General features: G+C 30.4%; 1 protein-coding gene across 2 annotated transcripts in view; it reads right to left on the bottom strand.

The window, feature by feature from the left end:
• Positions 1–26,908, bottom strand: part of LOC112689090 — a 203,430-nt gene that overhangs the window by 172,951 nt on the left and 3,571 nt on the right. For both annotated transcript variants that reach the window (XM_025562605.1, XM_025562606.1), the window contains exon 2: positions 987–1,422. In XM_025562605.1, coding sequence (XP_025418390.1) covers positions 987–1,206 — 220 coding nt within the window. In that variant the 5' untranslated portion in view covers positions 1,207–1,422. The remainder of the gene's footprint in view (positions 1–986; positions 1,423–26,908) is intronic.

The raw sequence follows: 26,908 nt of genomic DNA, 5'->3' as shown, positions 1-26,908 counted from the left end.
CAATTTAAATGCGACTGTTTTATTTTTTAGTTGTTATAAAGAAAAAATATATCTTTAAACAGTAAATTAAAAATAATTGTGTATATAGTTTATCAAAACAGAATTAATTTAAATTTGATTAATACGTATATAACTATTACATATAGAAATTATTATATTCAAGCATTTGTTTGTTAATTCAGTTTTTATTAAAAATATATTGTAAATTTGAATATGATGTATATCTAAGCTTACACTAGTCATGGAAATACATCTGATGCGGAAAATGCAAAATTCCACAACATTTCAAAAATGTTAACTACACGAACTTAAAAAATGTTGTAAATGTAAGTGATAGTAAACAGGGATAATTTAAACTAAGTTAATGTAAGTATCATAGACAAAATTAAATTTTACACGCAATGTTTTTTATTTTTTAGAGTAAAAGTGTGATTTACTTGTAACCTCCCAAGTAAAACATGGATAACTTAAAAACTGTTGAGGTACGATCAAGTACAAACGAGTTGCAAACAATTGGGACCGGATCGAACCCGAAATCTGAAAGTGGGGGTGCAGGGGAAATGGACCTCCGCGAATAGGCTCTCCGAACAAGATGTCTAGGACGGCGAACTTAGGTCAGCCCGAGAAGATATATTACCACGTCGTTGTGCATGTATACTAAATGTTGATTCTATGTTTTTAAAGGGGATAATGCGGGGCACGTGCCTTGTCTCCCCGTGTAAGTTGTATATACTTGTTCGCTTGAGCCCGTATTCGAAACACCAGCACCCGCTGAGGAAGGTAGTTCCTGGACCCTCGAGGGCTTATTAAATTTGTATGTATTTTATATGATTTTTACTCAACAAACGATGATGCATGCGGGTTAAGTTCAATGCTCGTGAAACGTAAACGGCGTTTCGGAAACGTAAAGACCATCGTTTTCGGACACGAGTCCCTCCCCATCCACCGGTAACCACGAGCCCCGTTACGGTAGCGCGCGCACTTACCGGACGTGGAGTTGATGTTCTTCAACGTCGGGCATATCTTCCACAGACCGATGCGGAACGCGGCGGCCGTGTACGCGTCCGAGCCCGGCACCCGGTACGGTTCGCGAGTGGTCACCCACGAGCCGGTCACGAACCCGGTAACCAGTATGGCCAGGGACGCGACGCCGAACGCCACGCTGGTCCGGGACACGTTCTCCGGCGCCCGGCTGACCGCGCACATGCTGCCCGCTATGCCGCCTCGGTGCAGCGTGTGTCCGGCGCACGCGACGCTCTTCCAGCCGCCCCGCACCGGCGAGGCGCAGGAGTAGTCGTCGCCGCCGCAGCCGCCGTCGTCGTCGTAATCGTCACAAGTCCATCGCACGTTCGCGGCCGCCACGGCCAACACCGCCACGCCTCGGCCGCCGCTACGGCTGGACACTCGCCTCTCTCCGTGTACCTGGAAAACGGCACGTCTTCGTTATATGTTGTGGGCACGGTCACGGGCCGATAAAATCCGTATTCGTTCCAAGGGAAGTTCTACGTCGCGCTTAAGACTTATACGTTTCAAGCACACGAAATGCATTGGAGACGGTATGAAGATCGAGCGAAATTCTTTGGAAAACGATGTGCACTGAAATCGCAGTTCTAGTGATCGTTCGAGACGTCCCGATTTATTTAATGTTTTTTTTTTTTTTTTTAAATCAACGAATGTCGAAAGTATAATATATTCAGGGTTCGAATGTAGTAGAATTATGTATCACAACGTTTATTTTTCGATGTGCTGATTTAATGCTCGGATAAAAAATAACATTATCGTCTGTATTACATAATTTATTTTTCACCAGAAAAATACAATCATCTGTATTCGACTGTACTCTTCATGCGAAATAAAAATATATTATTACCATTCGACATGAATTATTTTGGTAGAATATAAATGTACACACTTTTCAAGGTGTAAACATTTTGTTGAAAAAAGAAAAAAACACAAATACTACACGACAAGCGAGTAGCCATTTAAAAAAGAAACATTCGGTACCGTAACTCTATCACCAGTGTTATCTCGAAATTATTATGAAAGGACGATACGAACATTATGTAGGAAAGTTGATTTAGGTTAAAAACGTTCGCAGTGAGTACAAAATATGTTATTTCATAGTCCTCGTTGCGTACATAGATTGAGTGAGTCGAGTCGATACTCATACACAATTAAATTGTCATTATTTCCTATATTGTATAACGAATATGCTGATAGTAACCAATGATTATGGTAACTCGTTTATCATTTTTAAATTATAATGTAATAAATAATTAACATTTTGTTTTGCAATAGATAATGTGCAAAGGTTATATACCGTTACTAGTTTAATTAAAAACTAATGTTGGGCAATAATTTAATATTTATCATGTTAAAAGTTGAAATAATATAATTATGAAAACACTAAATCAACACTTTTCCCATACTCGTGTATTAAACGATAAAATCCGAACAGAACAAATTAGTTTTGAACAGGAAACATGTTACAAACATTATTACGAACGTGAACAGAGGATTTATTCCGAAACGAAGGAAGTACAGTATCCCTGATTAGTGCCGTACGCAACGTTGAACAAGAAAACATCTAAATTACCGAGTTGCGCGCATTTGATAGACAAGAGGCAGTATAACTCTGTAATTCCGATTCCCTCAACGAAGTTATCTTTTGACGGGATCTCATTAAACAATGCTAACGCTAAATAAATATACTTTTGGGACGCTATTCAACAGTTATATGAGATCTATCTGAACTGAATGGTGGACTCAATCGGGACGAACGTATGATTTTGTTTTGTTTGTCCGTACACAATAGATGCCTTCGACGTGTTCGGGACAATGCCTAATAGTGTCGTTTTTAAATATACTGGTGATTTTTCTTTGGAATGTAGCATTTCGGATGGAGATCCCAAGCTTTATTTGAACTCGGTGTGCTTTTTTGGGGGATATTCTCGTGGCGACATTGATGCAGTAGGTTTTAAATTTCGAAAATTTCGAATGGATTTAGTGTAAACGACACCCGCATAAACCGAATAATAATAATCGATGATTGCAAATCGCTTTTATACGGTTTTATGAGAAATCATTCGTTAAATGTACACTTCTGTGATATATTAGCGAAAGCCGTGCGGGCTGATCACTGGGAATCATGATAATAATTATACAGCCTAATAAATATTGTAACGTGCACCGAACACAGTATTGAGGACGTATGAAAATGTTAATTTAAACGACACCAAAGTCGATATTTAATGAACGCATGACACAACGATGGCAGTAATATTAACAACATCACATATTAGGGCTGCAGCATGACACGTGAAAACGATGTACACAAATATGCTCTTGGAAATATCATTATCAAAGTTAATCGGCCGCGGAGGCCTTCAATTATTCTTACGACATACGTAAAAAACTTTAAATCAAATTACTAATATAGTATTGTATGTTATTTTTCTTTCGAATACGTTTTCTTATTGAAATTGTGGGTTTTAGTACTAAGAACAAGCTGTATAATGGTTAAGGCTGTTAATTTTAATGCATTTCCCTCCATTGTTTCCAAAGATTCCTTATTCCTGTATAATTACCGTATTATATATATACCTATACCTACAAATTAATTTTATGAACGCTGAAATTAATTTTTCCTTTTTTTTTTTTTTTTTAGAACACAAAAGATTATTTTCAAGGTGTTTTAGAAATTTTTGAATCCAAATTGCGAATTTGAAATTTACGTGATTTTATGTTAAGGTATCAAATTATCACATTTTATCATCGAACAATAGTATTGATGAACATTTTCCAACATAATTTTTTATTAGCTATATTCATTATCAAATTCATCAAAATTATTTAAAATTAAAAACAAATGTTTAGCACATATTTTTAGTACATTATTTAGAATTTTTAAGGAATAAAATCATTTGTTTAAAGACAATGTCTTGAAAATAGTAATGGATATTCGATTCCTATTTTTAAATTAATGGCTATAATTATTAAATATATTGGAAGACTTTTATATAGATAATATACGTTTATTAGGTCAGCGTCCGAGACCTTGTACGTGCGTCAATATTGAGTTCGAGACATAAATAACAAACATGTATTATTTTTTCTCCTCTCGAGACGTTGAATGTACATGATTTTTTTTCCTGTGAGATTATTTAAAAATTGAAACCCTTCACCGTTGATAAATTCTGCTGTGAACGCCACAGCACACGATACATTTTATTGTCACGAGCGTCGACCTTTTGGTCATGAAAACTTATTAAAATCCTCCATATCACAATAAACCCTTCTATAACAAAATTACCGAATGACGGCCCGTCATCAGGCAGACTTTTGATAATATCGGCCGAACGGAATACCCAGAATACTTTCCGACTATTTAAAATAGTCTTTATTGTTTATTTCTGAATTTAGTTTATTCAATAAAAAATTTTGAATTCGTCGGAATAATAAATAATTTTCATAAAATTTGTACGTTCATTTTAATATCAGCCATACCTATTTTTACAAACTCGTTTATCTTTATATTTCTAAATTAATCATTATTTAACCTAATAATTCATTTATGAGTATTCAATTATTTACAGATTAATCTGTTACAGACATGTGTAACGACTAAAACGTTTCCATAATCAATGTGTAATTATCAACGCATCCAAATTAAAGTCATTATACGAGTTAAGAAGAGAGCCAGTGTTAGATAAGCATAGTTTTGGAAATTGTATTCTGACAAATCAAAGGCTGGAGGACAGCAAATAATTTATTTGATCTGAAAAAAATATACTGAACAGCTTGAAGAAAGGAATCACAAAATAATTTAGAAGTTGTCAGTTAGATTTCATTAATTCGTTTAGAATTAAAACTATATTATATACTTTGTCATCGCGTCATCGCTTCGCAGTATATTTCTTCAACAAAACGTATATCATATGACAGATATTAAAATAATTAAACTAGTTTCATGGATTATATGTTAAAGTTACTTAATCAATTAATTAACTATAGTTGATTACTTTATTCTCAAGAAATCATGAGGACGATTATATTTAAGACGACAACCAATAGATAGTCCACTGAAATTATAACACTTGATCCTTCTTGCAGTTTTTAATCACTCAACTAAATAAATAGTTGACGTTTAAGTATTAGCTATAATTACAGGTAGTACAAAAGAAAATATTAGTCACAAACGAACAAAAGAGGAAAATTTTGAAGTGCCCGGGCAACAATCAAAAAATAACAATGGGGCGAAGTTAACAGTCTACTACGGATAGAAAACAAACAAATGCGATCAGTTCAATTGCAACAGTGAAATTATGAACACGTGCTCTCAGTATGAAAACTTGTAGTACACGGGTCCAACATTTCACATCACTGCTAAATACGCGTTAATATGAAAAATATTGAAAATAGAAATATTATTATTTCAATTCATGAAAGCTTTATTCGATTCGTTTAAACATTTAAAATTAGTACATCACTTCCTATTTTAATAATCTTAAAGAACGATAAAATACATATTAATGGATTTGGTCTAATTGGTATTCGATCATGTAAGATAATTAATATGCGAGCATACAATTCTACCTAAATGTACTGTGCAAACTGTGTTTAGATGTGCTCTGCATGAACTGAACATAAAAACAAGTATTTTTCAGTTGTATTGATTTACAAAACAGCATGATATAATAGTAGTGGATTATGGTAACGAAAAAATATATTTATTCTTTTTTGTAAGTCCTTTGGGCCGAATGGGTCCAGAAAAACACGTGTCACATCTTTTTATAAATATAAAAACTTTCGAAATACCTGTAAATATGAATACCACATGCTGACCGTTCACCATGCACGATTACTGATCGATTGCATGTATAACATTATGTATTTGTAAATATATATATAGGTATATATATAAAAATAAATACATTTGTACTTATTTTAAGTATTCAAGTATAATATAAATATTCCAAACGGCTATTAAACGAGAAATACTTTAGTATTGTAAAATATTTACTATCTATCAATATGCATGTGTGTATAGTTATGGAAAACGTGTATGGACATATATGGTGATCCGCATTCAACAATAACTAACTATTCTGATGAAAAGAAATAATGCACCTGCCCAATGCATTGCCATTGGCTATTTGAAAGGTAAATATATATATATATATATATATATATACATAGATAATATAAATTTATAATAGTGCATTCAATTTTCTATGATCTCAAGCCAACCTCGAAGAACCAGCTTACAACGTTTTACCATGCAATTTTTTCATGTGGAAATTCTCCAATGTCGTTTCGGTTATAATCACTAAGTTTTGCTTTCTACGGTATATTTCACTTATTTATGTGTATTTTCGACCGATATTTATACTTTAATACGGATTCAAAAATATCTAGGTAAAAGCACACTTAATCGGTGTCGTCAAAAATAATAGAAAGTATTTTTATCTCGAATATTATGAAAACTGTTCGAGACGGACTCATACAGAATGTTTCCGTTTTTGATAAAATTCCCGACTTATCGAGTTCAGTTTTACATTCGTGGCATAGTATCATATATTATATACCTGCTTAAAAAATTTTGTTCAGAACCAGATTGGAGCTTCTGCGGCATAGAGAGTCCGTTTCAAACGAATTCCGCCGCATTATATGTAACGTATTATGTATTGTTATATATTATTGCTAAAAAGGTTTTTTTGCTTCTAAAAATCGATATAGGTATCTGTTATAAATTTGATTTCAGATTTTGTGAGTCTTTACTTTTTTTTCTGTGTTACTAAAACGAAACTAAGTTAACTTAAAATTTGATTTGTATAATATAGAATAAAACAATCGACATTTTATTTTGCTCTTTTTCTAGCTATATTAGGCGATTTAATATATTTAAATTTTTTTAAGCTTTTTAACTAGATTTTTGTTTCTTTTTTAAAACATCAACAAAATGTGCTCTAGATCTTTGTATTTGAAATATTTAAAATATCAAAATTTATTTTTACGAGTATATCATCAATCGTATATCATGTAATGTATGAATTTGTTTTAAATTTCACGCGCAGTCATATGGTTTTGAAAGGTCAAAATCATGTCTATTGTCATGTACCCAAAAAGGTAAAAAAGCACAATCGTACTCCGCCAATTCTAATAATGAACGCAGCTATCGACATATAAATAATAAATAATATTTGCCTTATGAGTAATGAATGATACTAAATTGAATGTCATACAATAAATAATTAACTTACATTTTAACTATTTACAATTGTAATCATTGTAATCATTACGTTATTGCTAAATTAATTTTCTTATTATTATAACACTATTAATATTAATATTTTATTTAAAAAATATCTATTTTTACTTGTTTTTTATTTATTTTTCATTTTAAATAATTCTTTAAAGCATCCTAAACAATTTATTGAACTATATGAATATATTTCTGTTTGAGCTATATAAATTTGCTATAATACTGAAATGCAAAAATAAATAAAATAATAACAATAAAACCATTAATATTAGATTTTTACTCGTTTGAAAACTGTTTTTTTTTTTAACTTTATCTTTATCTAAATACGTTTGATTCTTTATCTGTATTTAAAGAAAAATCACCTATTTCATCTGAACATTGTAAATACCTCAATTTAGTTGGCTTGTAGTTTTTTAAAAAAAAAAAAAAATCATTCAATATTTTTAATTTATTAGTTGGTGCTTTTATACTTTAATTTGTGTACTATAATTTATAGTTTACAGATCTACAAAATCCTTAAACTTTTTATACAATACATGCACTAATTAGGTATCCTACAAGGATTCACTGATTTCCTGTACCAAGGTTTACTTTGATTTTGATGTTTATCATTTATAATCAAAGTTAAACTCGATCAAAAGTTTTGTTGATGATACCTGAGTATATATATATAAACAGAACGTGCATGTGTGTACTATACGAATAAACAACTACATAATTATATAATACATAAAAGTGATATTTACTTTTTTGTTTTAACTTGCTGGTCATAGGATAATTAGTTCAGATTAAATGAACAGTTATCTCTTAAGTAGTTGATACCTTGTTACAGAGTTTTACGTTGTACAGGTTGATAATCGGTTTATTTTTCAAAAGCCATTTTTTTTTCAACCCTTTAAAAGAACTCTTTTTTTAGATAATAATTTGTGTATACGAGACTTAATACGCTTCATTTAATCTACAACCCACGAAAATAAAAAAAATCCGCGTGATATTTCTTAAGTCGAAAATATAATAGGTTTTTTCACTTTCAGTTGAATGCTAAAATATAGTACGCATAATGTATTTTAAAACGTAACGTTCATACGAATAGTTTAACGATTCGACAAAAATTAATATATTTATAAATAGTGTGTACTCGTACATGCAACAAACTCGTTGTATTGTGGTAAGACTTGTAACTAATAACTACTTCAATATCCCTAGCCATATAACGTTATGTTTTCCATTCAACAATTTATCACTTTGTGCTGAATTTTCGGAGTAGATATATGTACTGTAAAATCGAACAAAAATCATTCGACTTCATCCACATGTTATCAACTATAATAATACATTTTGGTGTATAGTTTGCGCTATAATTCTGTGAGTTCATACTCTTGTCAGTGTTTTGGAAAAAATATATATTTTCGGACTTTTACAAAAATTGATCGTTAATCCTAAGATTTAACAAAACTTGATTGTAAAAGTTCGAACTGCTAAAATCATTTGGGTTTTTATATATATATATATATATATATATATATATATAATTAAAATAACTCGTATTTAAATATATCATACTTATTCATAACCCACACCAAGGGGTAATTAGATAGATCTGCGTCTGGTCAGTGTGCGCAATACAACAATGGGAATCCAGTTGAATAGGGATTAGTGGAAAATAATTGTTTTATCATTATTATTAATATTATTATTATAAATCTTAAAAATTCATATTCAATATCTATGTACGAAACGTTAAACATAACGAGATGATGCGAATTGCGTTTTGAATATACAAGACTTATTTTAAATTTTTAATGCTTTCGAGTTAGCAATCAGAACACGAATTGTGCGTGTCTTCAAAATGAGTGAAAAAAAACAAAATTTTTAACAAATACATCACTAACACGCGCTTTTAGCAAAAGGAAAAAATCGCCTAGGATACTATTTGCATGCATACGTTGTACCATATGTACACCTACGTGAATGATAAATCAACATATTCGAGATAGCTGAAATGTCTAGTTCCCAACTATTCAAATAGCTTCGTGAACCGGTAATGATAAGCATTACGGTTTTGTAGTATCGTCACGTGACGTCCCAACAACGTTTTGCAGCATTAATCTTTAGTATTAATAATAGCAGATCTAACAAATAATTATAATAATTTGAGTTTTCGGATAAGTACGGATTTAAATATAAAGTACATTCTTTTTTTTTAATTTTTTTTTCGTAACCTTAGACAATGCTTTCTAATATAGTTAATTTTTTTCATGCAACACATACTTCAGCAGTAAATCTCTTATTTTAGATTTTATTTTTAAGATTTTTCGATAATTTTTTTTATATCACAGCATGTTCATACATTACATATAACTTAAAATCTTAAAATTCACTAATTGTTAATGTTAGACAATTTGATTCAACACCAATGTTTCTGCAACAAGTTAAATTATTCACAGTTTAATTTTTTTGTGATATATGTTTTTTTTTTTTTTTTGTTTATTATAAATTATTTATCTAATAAATAAATTAAATAAAATGAATTACAGTGGTCATTATTTAAGGTACATAGATTAGGTTGATACTACGAACTAGAGAATACTAGTGAAATATCGCAAAATCAGTGCCGAAAGTCAGATAATTCCTCGGGGTGGATCAAATTTAGTGACTTATCAGATGTTCGAACAAGTACCAACGAAGGTGATGATTAAAAACTTCTAAAGACGTGGCGGGAAATCAAGGAATGCACGAGACAATTACACAATTTATTTCGAATCTTAATTCAAAGGGTCGTATTTGCGTTGAAGTTTCATCCACCCTGGGTTTTTGGTTAAGTTACGAAGTCAAAAAGTGAAAATCGAAGAGCTTTCCGAAATTCCAAAGTCTTAATGAGGAGAAACGCTAAATAGCATACCAAACAACCACCTTCCAACTTCACCGTTTAGCAGCCAGTCACAGAAGATATACTTGACTGGCTCCAGTGATTCGTTCCGAATTAGTTGTTTTTGTTGTTAAAAACTTTCTTTTTTTTTTTTGTTTTTTAAAAGAATATTTACAGTCTAAAAAATAATAAATAATTTTCCTATTATTTTAATAACCTTCATACGGAAAAATAATACAATACTGTTTTCTAACGCAGCCTTGTGCTACTCTTGCCGATACATTGCGCCGTCTTATTGAATTTTTATGAAATAGGTAACTGACCGGTGAATATGAAATACAACATAAAATTAATGCGTAAGTAAAATTATAATATTACACAACTGTAAAAAAAAAAATATGGTGTATAACCATAGAATATTATAAGTTATGTGAGATGTTGTTTTTACCATGACACATTATATTATTGATTTTCATTTACACTTTGTAAAATATATTTAATCGTCCAAGAGAAATAACTTTTATTTAAAAGTGAGCTTCCCACAGTGCGGTTTACTAAAAAACACAGCATACTATTCAATACACAAATAAATCGAATTGTTTGAATTTACAATATGAATAAATTTACAAACTTTATGATAAAAATGGGTAAACGTAACAAATCATAAAATAATATATTTAATAAGACTTAAATGTCTTAACATTAAAAAAAAAATATTATGAATTTAAATGGTAGTTTATTTCGTACATTGCGTTTTTGAATAGTTAAGCATATTTTTATAAGGTATTCAGTAGCACGGTTGTGTTGTTACAAACATTATTTTATGAATCGTGAGGCTCTACTCCAAGCTCCGAATCAAAGTCCAAATATCTCTGGACTTGTAATATCATATTATTGCCAGAGTTATAGAATGCACGACTCATAAATTTTTTTATTTTCTTCATCTACTGCACTATGTTCAGCGGATCATTAGTTTCCCAGTGAATTTTCGGGTCCAAAATGAGGCCACAGTGTTTACATCTGTTTATTATACTGACGTCAACATGACGTTTTTGTATGTCATACAGCCGATATGTAATGAATTTCCTTAAACACTTCGAATAGTTTGTTTGTATCGAATAAGATTAGCTATCTACGTAACTCTAATTACCTTAGACCATTTATAATTATGTGTTTAAAACCAGAACAATTCGACTTTGGCATTTTTTTTTCTCGGTAGGTTTGAGTTTTAAAAACACAATGACTTAGATACACTCTAAGTAAATGGGTTTACTATGCAAATGAACAATCCACGTGTACACAATAGAATGGAAATTAAATTCAAACTTGTAACATGCATTAAAAACATTTGCGCGTCCCTTCTCCGTTTGAATGTATTTGTCGTGGATAAACAAAATAATATAGTTTCGCCATTTAACAATTAATTATAATTTCTTTGCCATTTCAGTGGTTAATTCCTCTAATGCGCAGCCATATATATATATATGAAATCTTTAATTTCTGGATAGATTAAAAACGTTTATATCCCATAGAGAACGTACTTCGTCATCTATCACACTCGTCTGACGTAATAAGATCAAGCCATCATTCTATCTCTCACGAAGCCTCGGCAAGGTTAGTCCGAGCGCGTTCGATTGTCAGAACCGTAGTACATTATATGATCGTAGCCCGGGCGTGTCAGTAATTTGATCAGTGCATACCGTAGACCAAATTCGTGTTAGCAGTATGTGATCCGGCAACCGATATTATACCACGACCGTTAAATTCATATCCTCATCTCATGGAATAAGTACATTATGCAGTGTGTTCAAATTATTATCGTATTACCACTTATTGCTAATTATCAAATAGTATTACTATGTTCTTTCGAATAAGAAAACCTAATTTAAAAATTAAAAAATTTTGATTACATCAATTTTATGAACTTGTTTCAAAAATGTGTTTGTGTAAACTCTTACTACACGTTTAAGTGTTCAAAAATGAAAAAAATAATTTTCCCATAAATTTCCATTTGGTAATTTTGGAAAACGCAAAGCACAATTTGGTCAACAACAATGAATAAATAAACCGGAACAAAGCACATCTAAATTCATCTAGATAATATACCTAAATAAACCTGCTCGTATGACGTTCAACAGTACATTTCATTGCAGAACACTCATCGGGAAACGAAAATGTCCGACTTAAGATACGAGTACATTAACGATACGTGCATGACTGAAAAATACAAAAAAAAAAAAAAATTATAAAACAACTTACAAGATAAAACTATATCACTCCCGATCTAAATCTTCTCCTCAACATTCGCTCCATTTTGAGAATTCATCAAATTATACATACCTGATTTAGATTTTTGGTACATAGTTGTAATTTTATTTCGGTAAATATATATGGTATATTGTGCTCTTAACCGCCTTGCCATAATATTGTTGAAACAAAAGCAATGTATAACAAAATTCATAAAACGTCATGATGATTATTAATCAATGGCAAACAATACGAGTTCCACAACATAATCAGTTGTGTTCAGGTCAGACAGTGATGGAGTTTGTGTTTCACGGGATTTCACGGGGTATAAACGAAAACTTCAGGTCAGTGCGCGTTTGTGTAGTGCACATCGTGTATATCCTTATCTATACGAGGATGTATGATCACATGATGTATTTATAGATCAAATAATAAAATAATAATAAATAATAAAACACATCGTACAGTAATGATTGTAAAACGCCACGGTAGTCGTCGCGCGAATCTCTGGTACAACGGCGGTGTCGGACGAAAATTTAGCGCCTCGGAAGTAAATTGAAATCGCAGCAACGACGGCGGCGATGGGTTAATGGACGGATCGTGTGCGAGTTAGTGGCGACTTTTTGGAATGCAAGACCATGTACGTCTCCATAAACGTAATTACTCGATTTAATGAAACTGTAAACGCCTCTTCGTTTACGGCACCTCCGTCCGCCTGACGCTGAACTAATTTTGCTGTGGAACCCCGGCACTTGTCACTTTGCTGTTCCCTTGTGTTCATAACACGCTAGCGCATGCAAAATGCAAATGCTTACACGCGCAAATACGGTATAACGTATCTTTACGTGTATTGTTGCACACGCGGTACGAGCACACCCGTTTTCCGACACGCAGTCTTTTGTCGCGCAACTGTCGTTTATTTAATTTTTTTCAAATTTAAACTTATTTTTACAATTAAATTTTAAGACTACGAATAAGAACGCGAGCATCTATATATTAGAACGTATAAAGTAATACAATTAAAATTTTTTGGTTATGTTTTTACATCCTCTTACATATTTCCTCTTATGTATTTCTCCGTACTACTAGCCGAGCATCCTTGGTGGCGCCGTATCTTCGTTGCCATGTATTGTTATTGCATTCTGATTTCTTACCGCGTGCGGTGACGGAAATAATGTGAATTTCAGAGATAACGCTGACTTTACGTGCGCGAAATCCTACTCATTCTCTGCCTTCCAGAATTCGAATTGAATTGGTGCATTTTAAAGCTTGAAAAGTATGTTTATAATTTGACGATATTGGCATTCAAACGAAATGCAATACGTATAAATCCTGACCTGGATTTCTAGGAATCACCTCTGTACAAAACACGAGACATACTGAATTGATCGAGGAGTCATTGATTTTTTTTCGTCTCAAGCCATTTCAAAATCGTTTCGCAAATCCAATCGAACTGTTCTTGTTCAATTAATAGAAACGAACAACTTTACAACACCGCTGTGAAAATAATAAGTAAAACATTTTCGAAAAAGTTTACAATTTTTGGCATATAAATCGAACTTCGGTCTATGTCATGTCTAAGAAAACGCATGAAAACTTGCGAATTCACGCAAACGCATACCGTCCCCGTCCTGACCTAAACGAATACATTATAAATCGATTTTTTTTTTTTTGCGATTAATCTCTTTTCAATACATTTTTCACTCGTGTCTACCATAAGCATAAACCTGTTGATATTATACGCACGAATACGGCGATACGGCCGATAGATTGTTGCTTATTTTTTATTCGAAACGAAATCGATATAAATAAATTGTATGATTTAAAATTGTAAGAATAGATAATGAGATGTTTTGGGAGTCATAAGGTTAGAGAAAAATTCAACGATGAATTCGCGTTCTGCGACTGAAAAATAATCGTTTCGAAATCTCTTCGACTTATCAGACTCACATCGATTTTCATCGTAATATTATATTTCGTTACAATGAACAGTCGTCTCCAATGTCGTAATCCCCGTGGAATATCGTGTGCTCGGTATGTTCTTTTACGACTCGCACGTACAATTGACGTACGAAGTACGCGATAACGTGTCTTCGCCTGATCGGAAAGCTTTACAAATTATTATTGTTCAACTCCGCTTCACCGCATGTTTCGCCTAACCTTTTAATCCAATGAAATTACTCGCGCAGTTATAAGAAACTATTTTATAAGAAAAGATTAAGTCAAAAATCGATACGAACGTGCATGATTTAAACTGCTGCAGCGACGACCAACGAACAGTTTTACGCGTATTTTTTTTTATTTTTTTTTAATATTATTTTTATTACTTTTTTTTTTTTTGTTTTCCATAAGATCAACTCATTATTATTATTGCAACTATTATCGCTATAAAATTGGACCAACGGAATACGTTTACAACACGCGCGCGTACCACGTGCGTTCGACAATATTAAATTTGATCTCAACGTAAGACTTATATAAACTCTCTTCTCGCTTTCGTCAAACACGCATTGATATCCTCACTCAAGCGCAGCGGCATACGATTATCAGCACGCTAACACCTAAACAAAACGTACATAATACATAAGCGCCGACGAAGGGTCATCAGACTGTACGCCTGTGGTTTTCGAAAGTTTTATTTTAAATGCGACCGAACGCTTCACCGCGTGTTCTCCGGCCGTGCACAACTATTCCACACCGGTGTGCCACAGCGTTCGGTCTATGAACCAGGGGACTATGCAACGTACGCTGTTAATGCGAACGATTCCGATGCGTTCGGAACGTAATGTAGTCCCGATATTAGGACGTGAACGTATAAAAAGAAATTTAAACCCCATTACTTAAAGCGATCGTCCTAATCATAAAACGTAACCTCGGCGAGCGAAACTGTTGCTGAAAGCTTTTATCCAGCAGTATGCGAGTGTTGTGCTATCAAGACTTTTCAATAATCTTTAAGATTTGAGTAGGTACGCAAAGACGAACAATACAATCTTGTTCTTTGTCCTCGTTGTCTTTCGCAACCACGAAGGGACGGCCACCTACACATGACCTCGATTTTCGCACTCATACCCAGCAACTGCTATTGCGATACCCTATATCTTCATCGGTGTTTCTCTTTCTTATTCTTTTTCTAATCTTTAATTCAATTTTTATCACACCTCTTTCTGTGCATTTGTGTGTATGTGAGTGTGTTACAAAACTATTTGGTGTCGTATTTGATATTCTATTACCTAAGATTACAATGTATTGAATTATCTACTGTAACATACAATATATTATATAAATGTTTATCACAACAATAATTTTTTTTTTCGATTATTATTCTTCAAATTCGCCGACAATATATATTAAATTTATGTTTACTTTGAAAATTATTAAACAATATCAGATCGTATTTCCAACGTATGAGAGTGATCAAAATTAATATTAAAATTTAAATTCACATTCTCTTTTTAATATAAACTATTAAAAACTTTGGGTACTTATTTATAAAACCTACTTTTTTTTTCGTTTGAACACTTAGTATTTTAATTTTTTAATAAATGATTAACTAAACACTCGGAGTGTATGCATAATATATAAAATATATGCAATACAATTTTTACGAGTATTTTACAAACGAAATGTTTTTTAACGCCTATAGAAATTACCATTTTACAACTCGAATTATTTTTACAAATATTTATTTAAATAATTGTTTTGAAGATGTTTTCAGTTTTTTTTTTTTTTTTTTAATGTACTGCACGTTTTTTATTACTGAACGTTTGAATTGTATTTAAATTAATATTACCAAATTTATATAGGTATATATAAATACCGGATATACATATATAATGTACCCAAAACAGCGAAATTGTTCACTCGAAGGAAATAATATAAAAATTGTTTTCAATAATGCCGTTGCAAGCCACAACGTAAACGGTACTCGAGTTTTACAGTACGTGAGGTACTCCGTATAGAAATATTGAAGACGACATCAATTTTCCTGTTCATCACGCGCGCAACTCGAGTATAGATATATAATAATATCGATGTCGATGACGTTCTTTTATACAATCGCGTTTGATTTTTGGATTTAGTGAAAATATAGACGTAGCAAAATCAAAGAATATAAAATCTTGAGTGGTGGAAAACAGGAGAGATTATGTGAATAGTGCGAATGCAGAAACGTGTACAAGATGACCAAAACTCGATACTCAAGTACAAATTACTAACTCAATGTACCAGATGAGCCACCGATTTGGAAAACCAATGACGAGTTTATTGCATTGATCATTTATTGGTATAAAAATAAATATGACGACAAAAAAGTGAAAATATTATTCGATTCAGGCAGCAGCGATCAAATTACATATTTTTATAATATTTTATAAATTTTCACGTTGTATAGAAAGAAAAAAAAATTACTTTTAAATGGTATTCAATAAATAATGTTCATCGTATTGCGTATTATATTTTGAAAAAAGTGTAAATTATAAAAATAAAAATTGCACGTTCTATTCGATTTCAATACACAGAGAAACTGCATATAATTTTATAATAATTAGCGTGGTATAAATGTATAGTATATTTGGGTAAAATTACTTTCTCCAAAGGACCAAAAATACATTATAGAAAATTGCGATTTTATAACTATTATTTTATAGTCTATACATGTTTATGTGCATATATTATGTAAGCGTTTTAAATTTTATGTAATAATAATTATCCCCGTAAAAGACAATATATTAGGGACAAATGTCCTAAAGAAATTTAAATATATATTGAAATTAAATTTTATCAAATTGGTCTAGTTTAAAACTTAAACTTTATGCTCTTAAAACATTGAATTATTTTGTATTTTAATTATGAAATGGCATAGAAATATTTTCTGTCACGTTGAAATACCCTGTATAAATAAATACACCTTTTTTTATAATTATTACAATACACTTCAATTTCGCATTAGAAGATATGTGTGTGCGTGTGAGTACAATTATATTAACTTTATCCTATGTTTACCGTCAAATCTACCCATTAGAGTTATAAAGTTAAAATTGTATTATACACGTGTTAAATTACAACATCTTGTTGTTGTGTATACCCTTCCGCTACTATGCAGATCGTACCAAATTTTAATTTAGACCTGTTATGTGAAAACACTTGTAAAATAATATGATTTCGATTAAAAAAACTTGCGGTATCGAAGATTATTGCGACGAATTTTATATTTTATATTATAGACTCAATTCTAGATAAAATTTAATATTCTATTTGTAACATATTTAATTTATAACCAACATCGAATGTAAATGGAAATGAAACATCAAAGATAAAACTGATATTTCAGACAATTATCTAATGTACCATTGAAATGAAAAAAATACAAGAATAATTAAAAATAAAAACTATTTATTCGAACTAGTGTGTAATCGCAATACAATCACATTTAATTCTTGAAAAGCTATACCATGGAAATCGTAAAATAAACATTCAAAATATTTTAGCATCATAACCATATTTATAATTACGTATACTCGTCTATGTTGATCGCGATGAACCAATACACGAATTACTAATTAAACGCTGTGTGATTGGCATTGAACAGCGGCTTTGAAGGGAGTTGTATATATTTGATTTAAAGTCCACGCACGTGTTAAAACAATATGGTGAGAGATCTCATTCAATCGAAATTCGTTTTTGATCGAACGATAAAAATGTATTACTTCATGAAGTGTATTGTTAGAAATTCTCGAAGAAACGTTAAACAAATAGTGCTATATGTTGATTATAACACTTATTCAAAATTCCATCGAGAACTTACATCTTTTTAGGTATATTCGTACATAGTCTGTACAATTCCAAAATCAAAATTAAGTAATCAAAGCCGTTCGAATGAATATGAAGTTGATTTCGTTCCAGATTAGTTTCTGGTTAGTTTCACAAATTCCGACAAACACGTATTCTTTAGTTTTTCAAAAAGTGTTGGTTGATTACAAGTCGATTTTTTTTTTTTTATCTGTATAAGAATCCGGTAATCGGAAAATTAATTTTTTTGTTTGAACTATATCCAATATGTTTTGTAATTGTTATTCCAAACGTTTCAAAGGAATGCGAAAAACATCAACAGTTCCAAAAACACGTCATCCAAATATTGGTACATATAGAGTGAGCTGTTTCGGAAATATTTATCTTAGCACGGGAAAAAAATAAGCCCGAGGCGTTTAGCAACCGCTCACCCAATGATTTTCGTCGGTCGAACGACACGTGCGCGGCTTATTTATTTTTCTCTGCGAGAAATCTCGTATAAATATACGCGCACACGGGGCGGAGTGTACGCGCACGTTGCAGACGTCTTGCACAGTGCACAACGGGTCGTTGGCGGTGATATTATTGAAAAGCTACGGCAAAGCCGTCGTAGCCGGGTATGATTTTTGAATAAAAATAAATACGCTCGTTTTGGGAATATAGAGGGTCCGCAAACGGAAAATATTAAATAAAAAAGTGGCTGAGATGAATAAATCGGTCGTTCGCGCGACATTGTTCTCCGTTAACATCGCGCACAACACGTTAAGGTATGCGTCAAGCGCACCGCCTAGACGCATAATGCACCATCAACATTTATTACGGGCCGTTCTAACAACGGGAACGGCAAATGAAAAATACGAACGTTCGTACGGGTCTCTTTGTGCGTTGTGTATTCGTGTACGTGCTAAAACCTATCTACGTTTTGAAATCATCGCTTGTTCGCTTGATGTAACTCTGGAATGGACGCAAAGTAAATAAGCTGAATCGGAAAAGGTAAAATACCGCGCCATTTATGCACACATTAATCCGTACTCCGAACAAATAGGCAATTTTTCGATTACCTTTTTTCATATTTTACGCCGGTACACCCCGAAACCGAGAAAAATAAAACTATAAACGATGTACCGCCAACTATCGTTTATATCGTTTCGAGTAACAGGAACATATAATAAAGGATTGTTTTGGCGTACGGTTTTGATCGAATTCACTTCAAACGAGTGAGTCTGAATAAAAAAAGAGTACTGTTTGTTCACGATTAATTGTATTCACCAGGATTATTCAAGGTTAGTTACTGTAATTACAAAAATTACAAAATTACAAAAATTTATTGTGAAATTATCTTTTAGTTACTTTTATTATAATTATCATGCAATTACAGGTTTCGGTATGACTTTATCAATTCTTAATGAATGGGTGATCGTACCTTTATATTCAAGGCGGAGAAAGGATGGCGAGTATGAGAGACGATGGAGATGGGTTACAAATCCAAGTGATTTTATTCATTATTCAGTAAGGAAAAAACTAAAAACGATTTATGTAGAACACATCTTCACTATAACCACGAAATTGATTGTACTTTGAAACATTAAGAAGCAATTTTTTAAGTAAAGTTGCCAACAACAATAGTAACTAAATATTCACCTATTATATTGTAATGATATGCGTCTAAGCAATCATGTATTTTTAAAATGTAATATATAATAAAACAATTATAATAATCAATAACTATTAAGTATAAGAATAAATCATAAGTATTAAAGATAAGATATTACACACATACGCGTGGACACAGACTCACACATCATATATAAGGAGCATAGTTTTTAGTCACAAGAGAGACGCGTCCTTGTTCTCCTTTTATATAGACGGTCAAAGGTTAACGTAAATGTTCCGTAATAATTTAAAATACGTGTATTAATGTTGTAAAAATAAGTTTAAATAAAATTATTAAAAGTGAGTAAAAGAAAAAGTTATTAATATTTTAAAGTACGAATTGGTTACCTTATCTTATTCTTTAAATACTTAAACTATTTTGTTTTTATTTATATATAGTCATTAAATTAACCTATTTTTAATTAGTTTAAAAAGTACAAAAAAAATTTGGTACATTGTTATCTTTATATTATTATTATGTATTATTTATTATATTGTTTATTCAATTGTTATGGAAGAGCTAAAAACATGTGATTAGTTTTGTTGTTCAAAGAAAGAAAAGTATTTTACCACAAAAAATAACATTAACAATAATTGTTAATTGTTAAAAACAAAATAGGAATAAGTAATAATTACATTACTAATAGCAATTTATTTAAAATATATACTTATTCCTATTTTATTTTTAAGTTAAAAAAATTTTGTTGTATTGTTTTGTTTGTATTATTAAGTTGTTATGTATAGGATTATAAAAAATATTATAATTCTTATGATTCTAAGAAAATAGTTTTCATTTATTTAATTTTAATAAAGTTAAATTTGTTTTTTTAATATTTTTTTATTATTTTTGGTGAATTATATTTATTAATATTCAAAATTCATCCATTTTTAAAAGGCAGTTGTTTTATTTGTTTTTATAAAATAAAAACTGGGTGTATTTTCTTAGGTGGGAAATATATAACCATTGCCCAATGCAGATTTAATATACCGTAAGTGGGCATTGGGGATACTATTTTCCCACTACTTTTCCAACTATGCAAAGCATATTAAAATTTTTCCAATATTTTTCCCAAAATCTAAGAACTCCATATCATATGTGTACTAATTTTCAAAATCATTGAATATTTTATTACGTTCTGCCCTATAAAGGGTTAAACGTCAACCACGGTTTTCAACAGGCAGGTCGACACAATCATCGGAGAGGTAATATTAAATATTTATAATATAATAAGTAATGATTTAAAAAGACATAGAAATATTTCCCACAATAACTACAAGCCTACAATCATTACAACATAATTAATAGAAATTCATTGAGAATAATTATTTATAAATGAATCGTGAATTTCTAAAAGTTCCATAACCCATCTCGAGTTTTATCAAAAAAGACTGCTATATTTTTACATTTACCCATATATACCGTTATTTTATGAGCGAGAAGGGCTCATATCTCTTTTATATTGTGATTAATTAATAAATTAATTATTTTTCGTTGCTAAAATAAAGAAAATAATTTTAAAATTATCAATTTTTTTAGTTTTCTGAAAAATTTTAATTTTCAGAAAAGAGGCTTTTTCGAAATTCACGATTTAAATATATTTTAAATGCAATTTGTTCAAAACCAATAAAATACATATCTATTGATTTTAAATTTTGTTTTCAAACCCGCTACTTACGATATTTCTCTTATTCTAGCATGTTATTCTACATTTGTATGATATTCTTTTTATTGGTCTTTTTTGTACAAACATATTCACCTAAGTAATAGATTTTTCATTCCAACGACATCGAAAAACATTCTAAATTCACTTAACTTTTCCAGCATATCTTTATAGAAATATTTTCTCAAACCGTACAAATTAAATAAATAATAAAATTAACTTTTTAATTATCTTTGTACAGAAATATACCGCTAATAATACAATGACATTTATCTTGAAATAAAAAAATAAACATACCTATATTTTTATACTAATTTAATATAATACTTTTCTGCGTAAAAACGATTAAATAATAAGTCCGTAGCCATTATTGGTTTTTAAATATTTTTCTCGACCCGGACTTACATTAATATATTTCTTTTTTTTTTCAATTATCACCCTGAGAATTTTAATTATACAATCGATGATCTTTAACAATGCATTTTAAAAATGTATATAAATATTGTTATATATATATATCAAAGAAATGTTAATATATTATGCTTTCAATTTCTTGTATACAATATATAAAAAGATTTCATACTCCGAGATGGACGTGAATTTTATTATAATACATATCGCACAAGCGAGGATTAGTACCTACACATTACGTTTTATGTTTTTCCGAAAAATAAGTTGAACATCGTTAGAATTTTAAAAACTTGTTAAAATATATATGCTTAACATATATAATACTACATTAAATGTCTTATTTATTCACAAGTTAATGTATTTACCTAGTAATATTATCTTTTTATTAATGTTACTATCATTACTCATTGCCCTTGGACGTCACTTTGTCACTTAATTTAATTAATTAATTAATTATCATTGTACACATTACACGCATATCTTTAAAGACACTGTTTCATTTATACTCGCCAAAGAAAAAATATATTTTACGGTTTTGAAAATACAATTTATTTTTACAAATTATGTAATCTGACAACCTTCCCGGGAAAGCCAAATAAACAGCAATTCACAAGAACGTCATTAGAAAAAAAAATAAGCTTTTGTAATTACAAAAAAAAAAAAAAAAAATACTTTGTAAAATCTTACAAACATTTACAATTTACAATAAATTAACATATTATATCTATTGATTAAAGACACAGAAAATCGATAATATCATTTAGAACATGTAACTAAAAATAATTCATAGTGGACAGAACAGGGAGACAAAATAATCGGAAATAAATCAATAATTGACGTAAACCACAGTGCTATGTATATATGTAGTGTACAGTTGGATTAGTCGAACGCGAGATGTAGAGGTGATGAAAGTTTAACGGAGGTATGATCACAAATCTCAAGACGATATATTGAAATCCGAATTTTTCTAATTGGACGTGGTTGGAAATCGCAACGACTCTAGTAAACTATTTCGGATAAGAGTAACAATAATAATGCATATGCGTTTATGGAACACATCGGGAACAGTAACTTAATGCGGTATCGTTATTTATAGCCTTATCATTTGCTGAACAGATAATTCAGACATCTAGATTTTAGGATTTAAATTGTTTTTTTTTTTCTTGACCTAGAAATTAATTGAAATTAGGTGGCGCACAAATTACAACAAAAAATGGCAACTACGTAATATAATAATTGTATTCATATTGAAAACGGTGACTCGTAGCCGATCTGCTTGGCTTCGTCGATCATATTATTTTTTTAGGATGATTTTTAACACACGCTACGGAAGGCTAAACCATTTCTTTGTCATTTTGGCAAATTATGTATTACGTAAATAAATAAAACAAATAGGTAGATAAATTACACTTATCGTTTTGAACGAAAAAAACGTTGCGAAAAGTGTGTGCTTTTAAATTTTCAACGTGGCTATAGCACGTATGTACCTGTGTATATATATTTATGTGAAATTGTTTGTATATGATTCAAAAGCACACATAATAATAATAATAATAGTAATAATAATAATGTGTATCATTCGCACGCGCGGGGACGTTTTTGCTAATGGATAATTTATCACGCAATTTTAAAAATAATTTTAAACCATCATCAATCAGACGCTCCACGACCACCACAGACGTAGACTAACCTAACCTACACGTTAAAGCGAACGCATATTTTTTTAAACCGTGCACTGCGAGGTGCAATATTTTGTTATACATTTCCACGTGAGAATAATAACAGACAGTATGCGCGATGCACACGTTGTGTTATTCGTTGGACACAACATTTTTTTACGAAGCGGACGGTGTAAACGATAACTGTTCAATTGAAAACTTATTACATTTTATCAATAATATATGTGCAATACAACTTTGATTCAGCGATCTTAACGGCGGTTCTTCTGGAGAAAAAAAAATCTTTCGATACAATACGATTCTTTCTATAAAAACACTTTTTTACCTACAAGTATACGCTAAAATCCATGACGAACGACGAAACATATTGTTTCCCATGAACTCTATATCACCATAATTTTGAAAGTTCTGAAATGTAAATGATATTTTATACCTAATTGTAAAAAAAAATTCGTAAAATAGAAACGTTTGTTATTGAAAATTTCATGGTTCCATAAAATAATTAACTTGTTAAATACAAGTTTAACTGTATTTTTTTTCGCACATTACAGCAAAAGTTCAACTGTATAGTCATTCGAAAAATAATTTTACCGTAATATGTTTTACAAATGCATCGGCTCACTACTTCATGATTTTCAAATCTGTTCACGAAAAAGTTATTCATGGTGAGGAAATCTGACTAATAATCCAATGAGTAATGACACTAACGTCAACCGATGAAAACAGCTGCTATTTATATATATATATACCTATATATATTTGATTGATGATGAAAAAACCGAATAAAAACCATTTGTAATAACTTGACATAAACAAATAAAATTTATAATGATAACAATAATAGAACAAGTGATAATAAATGTCAATAAATAAAACTTAACATTATTTTAATTATAAAAATAAAATGTAATTGATGCTAATATTTTTATATTATACTCGTAAAATACATAAAAATAACGTTTGTTTGAAAAAAAAAAGTTATGTATACTGCGAATAATCGGATAAAAATTAACAACGTGCAGATTATCTCATTTTTACATTAATTAGAATAATTAAGATAGAATGGTTATTATAAACTAAACATTGTGAGACTCGTCACATTTTTTATAACGGTAAAAATCGGGTAGGTTCTGAGTTCATAAATTATTTACTGCACATTGACATTATTCCACACTCGTGATCCATAGATATTTACGTTAATTTCCGATAAGTATTAACCACGAAAACTATAATAGATATGCATTACCTTCACTACTATTTGTGATAGTATTTTTCATTAATGGTTTTGTTACTTATTCTTTCAAATATCTGAAATTTCTAATATTTATTTGTTGAGTACTTAGAAAAGCTAGTTAATTTTTCTGACCTTTCTAACCTAACCTTAAATTATTCCAAAATGTAATAACATCATTTTATAAATAATATTACACTGTTATTATAAAACATGAATTTTAAAATATTTATAACCTACAATTTAGATACTTTATAGATTTTACATCTTTAAATTGAATTTATACTTTAAAACTTTATTCACGTATTGCTCGCGATATTATGTTCAAAATATTACTACTTCATACTTTGGTTTCGTCACTTGTCTACATTTTATAATCTATATATGAGATATATGTTTTCTCCCTTCTATTATTTTATCGTCGTTCTTGAATATAAATTAAAAAGTAATATTATGCAATTGTATCGAGATCCAATAAGAACATGAACTAACCAAGTTTAAAATCTTAATAGTCTCTCTCTTCTCTCTTCTTGCAGTATTCAATCTAATGATTGGTTTACAGCAACTTCCATGATTCTATATCACTAGCTTTTCTCTTCAACTCTTGATATGAATTACATCCTTGATCTTCTAATACTGACTTATGTATTGTAATCTTGGTCTTCCTTTATGATTTTTTCCATCTATTACTCCTTCTAAGATTAGTAATAGCAGCCCACCGTGTCTTAAAATATGACCTATTAATTCATTTCACCTTTTTTTGTATACTCTTCCACATTGATTTCTTCTCAGATACCCTTTCTAAAACTTCTTCATTAGTGACTATCGATCCAACTTTTCTTTTCCATCCTCCTGTAGCACCACATTTCGAATGCTTCCATTCTTCTCTTGCAATAGTCCATATTTCGCATCCATATAACATTATGCTCCAGATGTACGTTTTTAAAAGATTCTTTCTAATATTAAAATCATTGTTTTTTGAAATAAAAAGATTTCTTTTCTTATTAAATGCCACTTTAGCTTGGTATATTCTCTTTATAATTTACTTTTTGCATCTCCCATTTAAGCTTATTGTGCTACCCAAATATATGAAGTCTTCTACTTGTTCTATAGTTTCACCATCCTTTAATTTTATTCTTGATCTTATGTAATTGTATCTACTACATACTTATACTTTCGTTTTCTTTGTGTTAATTTTCATATGTAATTATTTTTCCATCACCTGTTCCAATTTTTCTTAATAGTAATACAAATAAATGGGAGACATTCGAAAAAGAAAAATAAAGATTTTAACTACTGATACAAGTTATAAAAAAAATCCTTTTAATATATTTTTGAGGTCGAAATCAAATATTTATAATCAAGATATATTTTTTTTCCCCTGCATAAGTTTTATATACTTATCATCATAAATGTGTGTTATTTCACATGCAAACATATCAAATTTAAATATAAAAAAAAAATACACCGAGTTTTCAATCAGTATTTCTTAAAAACATTATGTATATTTTTCACTTGAATCAACTGATATAATAAAACATTATTTTAGTGTTGTTTTATATCAATATTATATACTTTTTACTAACGAACACGTGTGTATTAAAAAATTCCTCCACGCACACAACCACCGCCACAATCGAATACTCTTCGCAATTACTTCAACTTGATAGGATTCTTATTCTTATTAATACAGCTAAACAATATTTTATAAGCTAGCTGTCACTTACACAAAACTAAAATTATTAATAATAATAATTATAATTTAACTTTTTTTTTTTTAATTAACTTAGGTACAACAACAGTAAACTAGGAGTAAGTGACAGAATGATTAAATTCAAGTATCCTAGATTCTAAATATCAAACGTCAATCATAATAATTTTCGTTCACAAATGGTATTCGGTAAATTTAATAAAATATAACATTGAATCCGCTGTTAAATTAAAATACGTCTTCAGATAAAATATATTCGCATCATTTCCGTAAAATCTAAAGACACATTTAGCTCAAAGGAATTTTAGAGGGTGTTCTATAACAAAAATGAATAGCGCTCTTTCTCTTTCACTCTCTCTCTCTCTCTCTCTCTCTCTCTCTCTCTCTCTCTCTCA

Source organism: Sipha flava, unplaced genomic scaffold, assembly GCF_003268045.1.
Source record: "Sipha flava isolate LNK unplaced genomic scaffold, YSA_version1 42_pilon_pilon, whole genome shotgun sequence".
Classification (NCBI taxonomy): Eukaryota; Metazoa; Arthropoda; class Insecta; order Hemiptera; family Aphididae; genus Sipha; species Sipha flava.
The sequence above is the reverse complement of the archived record's forward strand: the minus strand, read 5'-3'. Positions and strand labels throughout refer to the sequence as shown.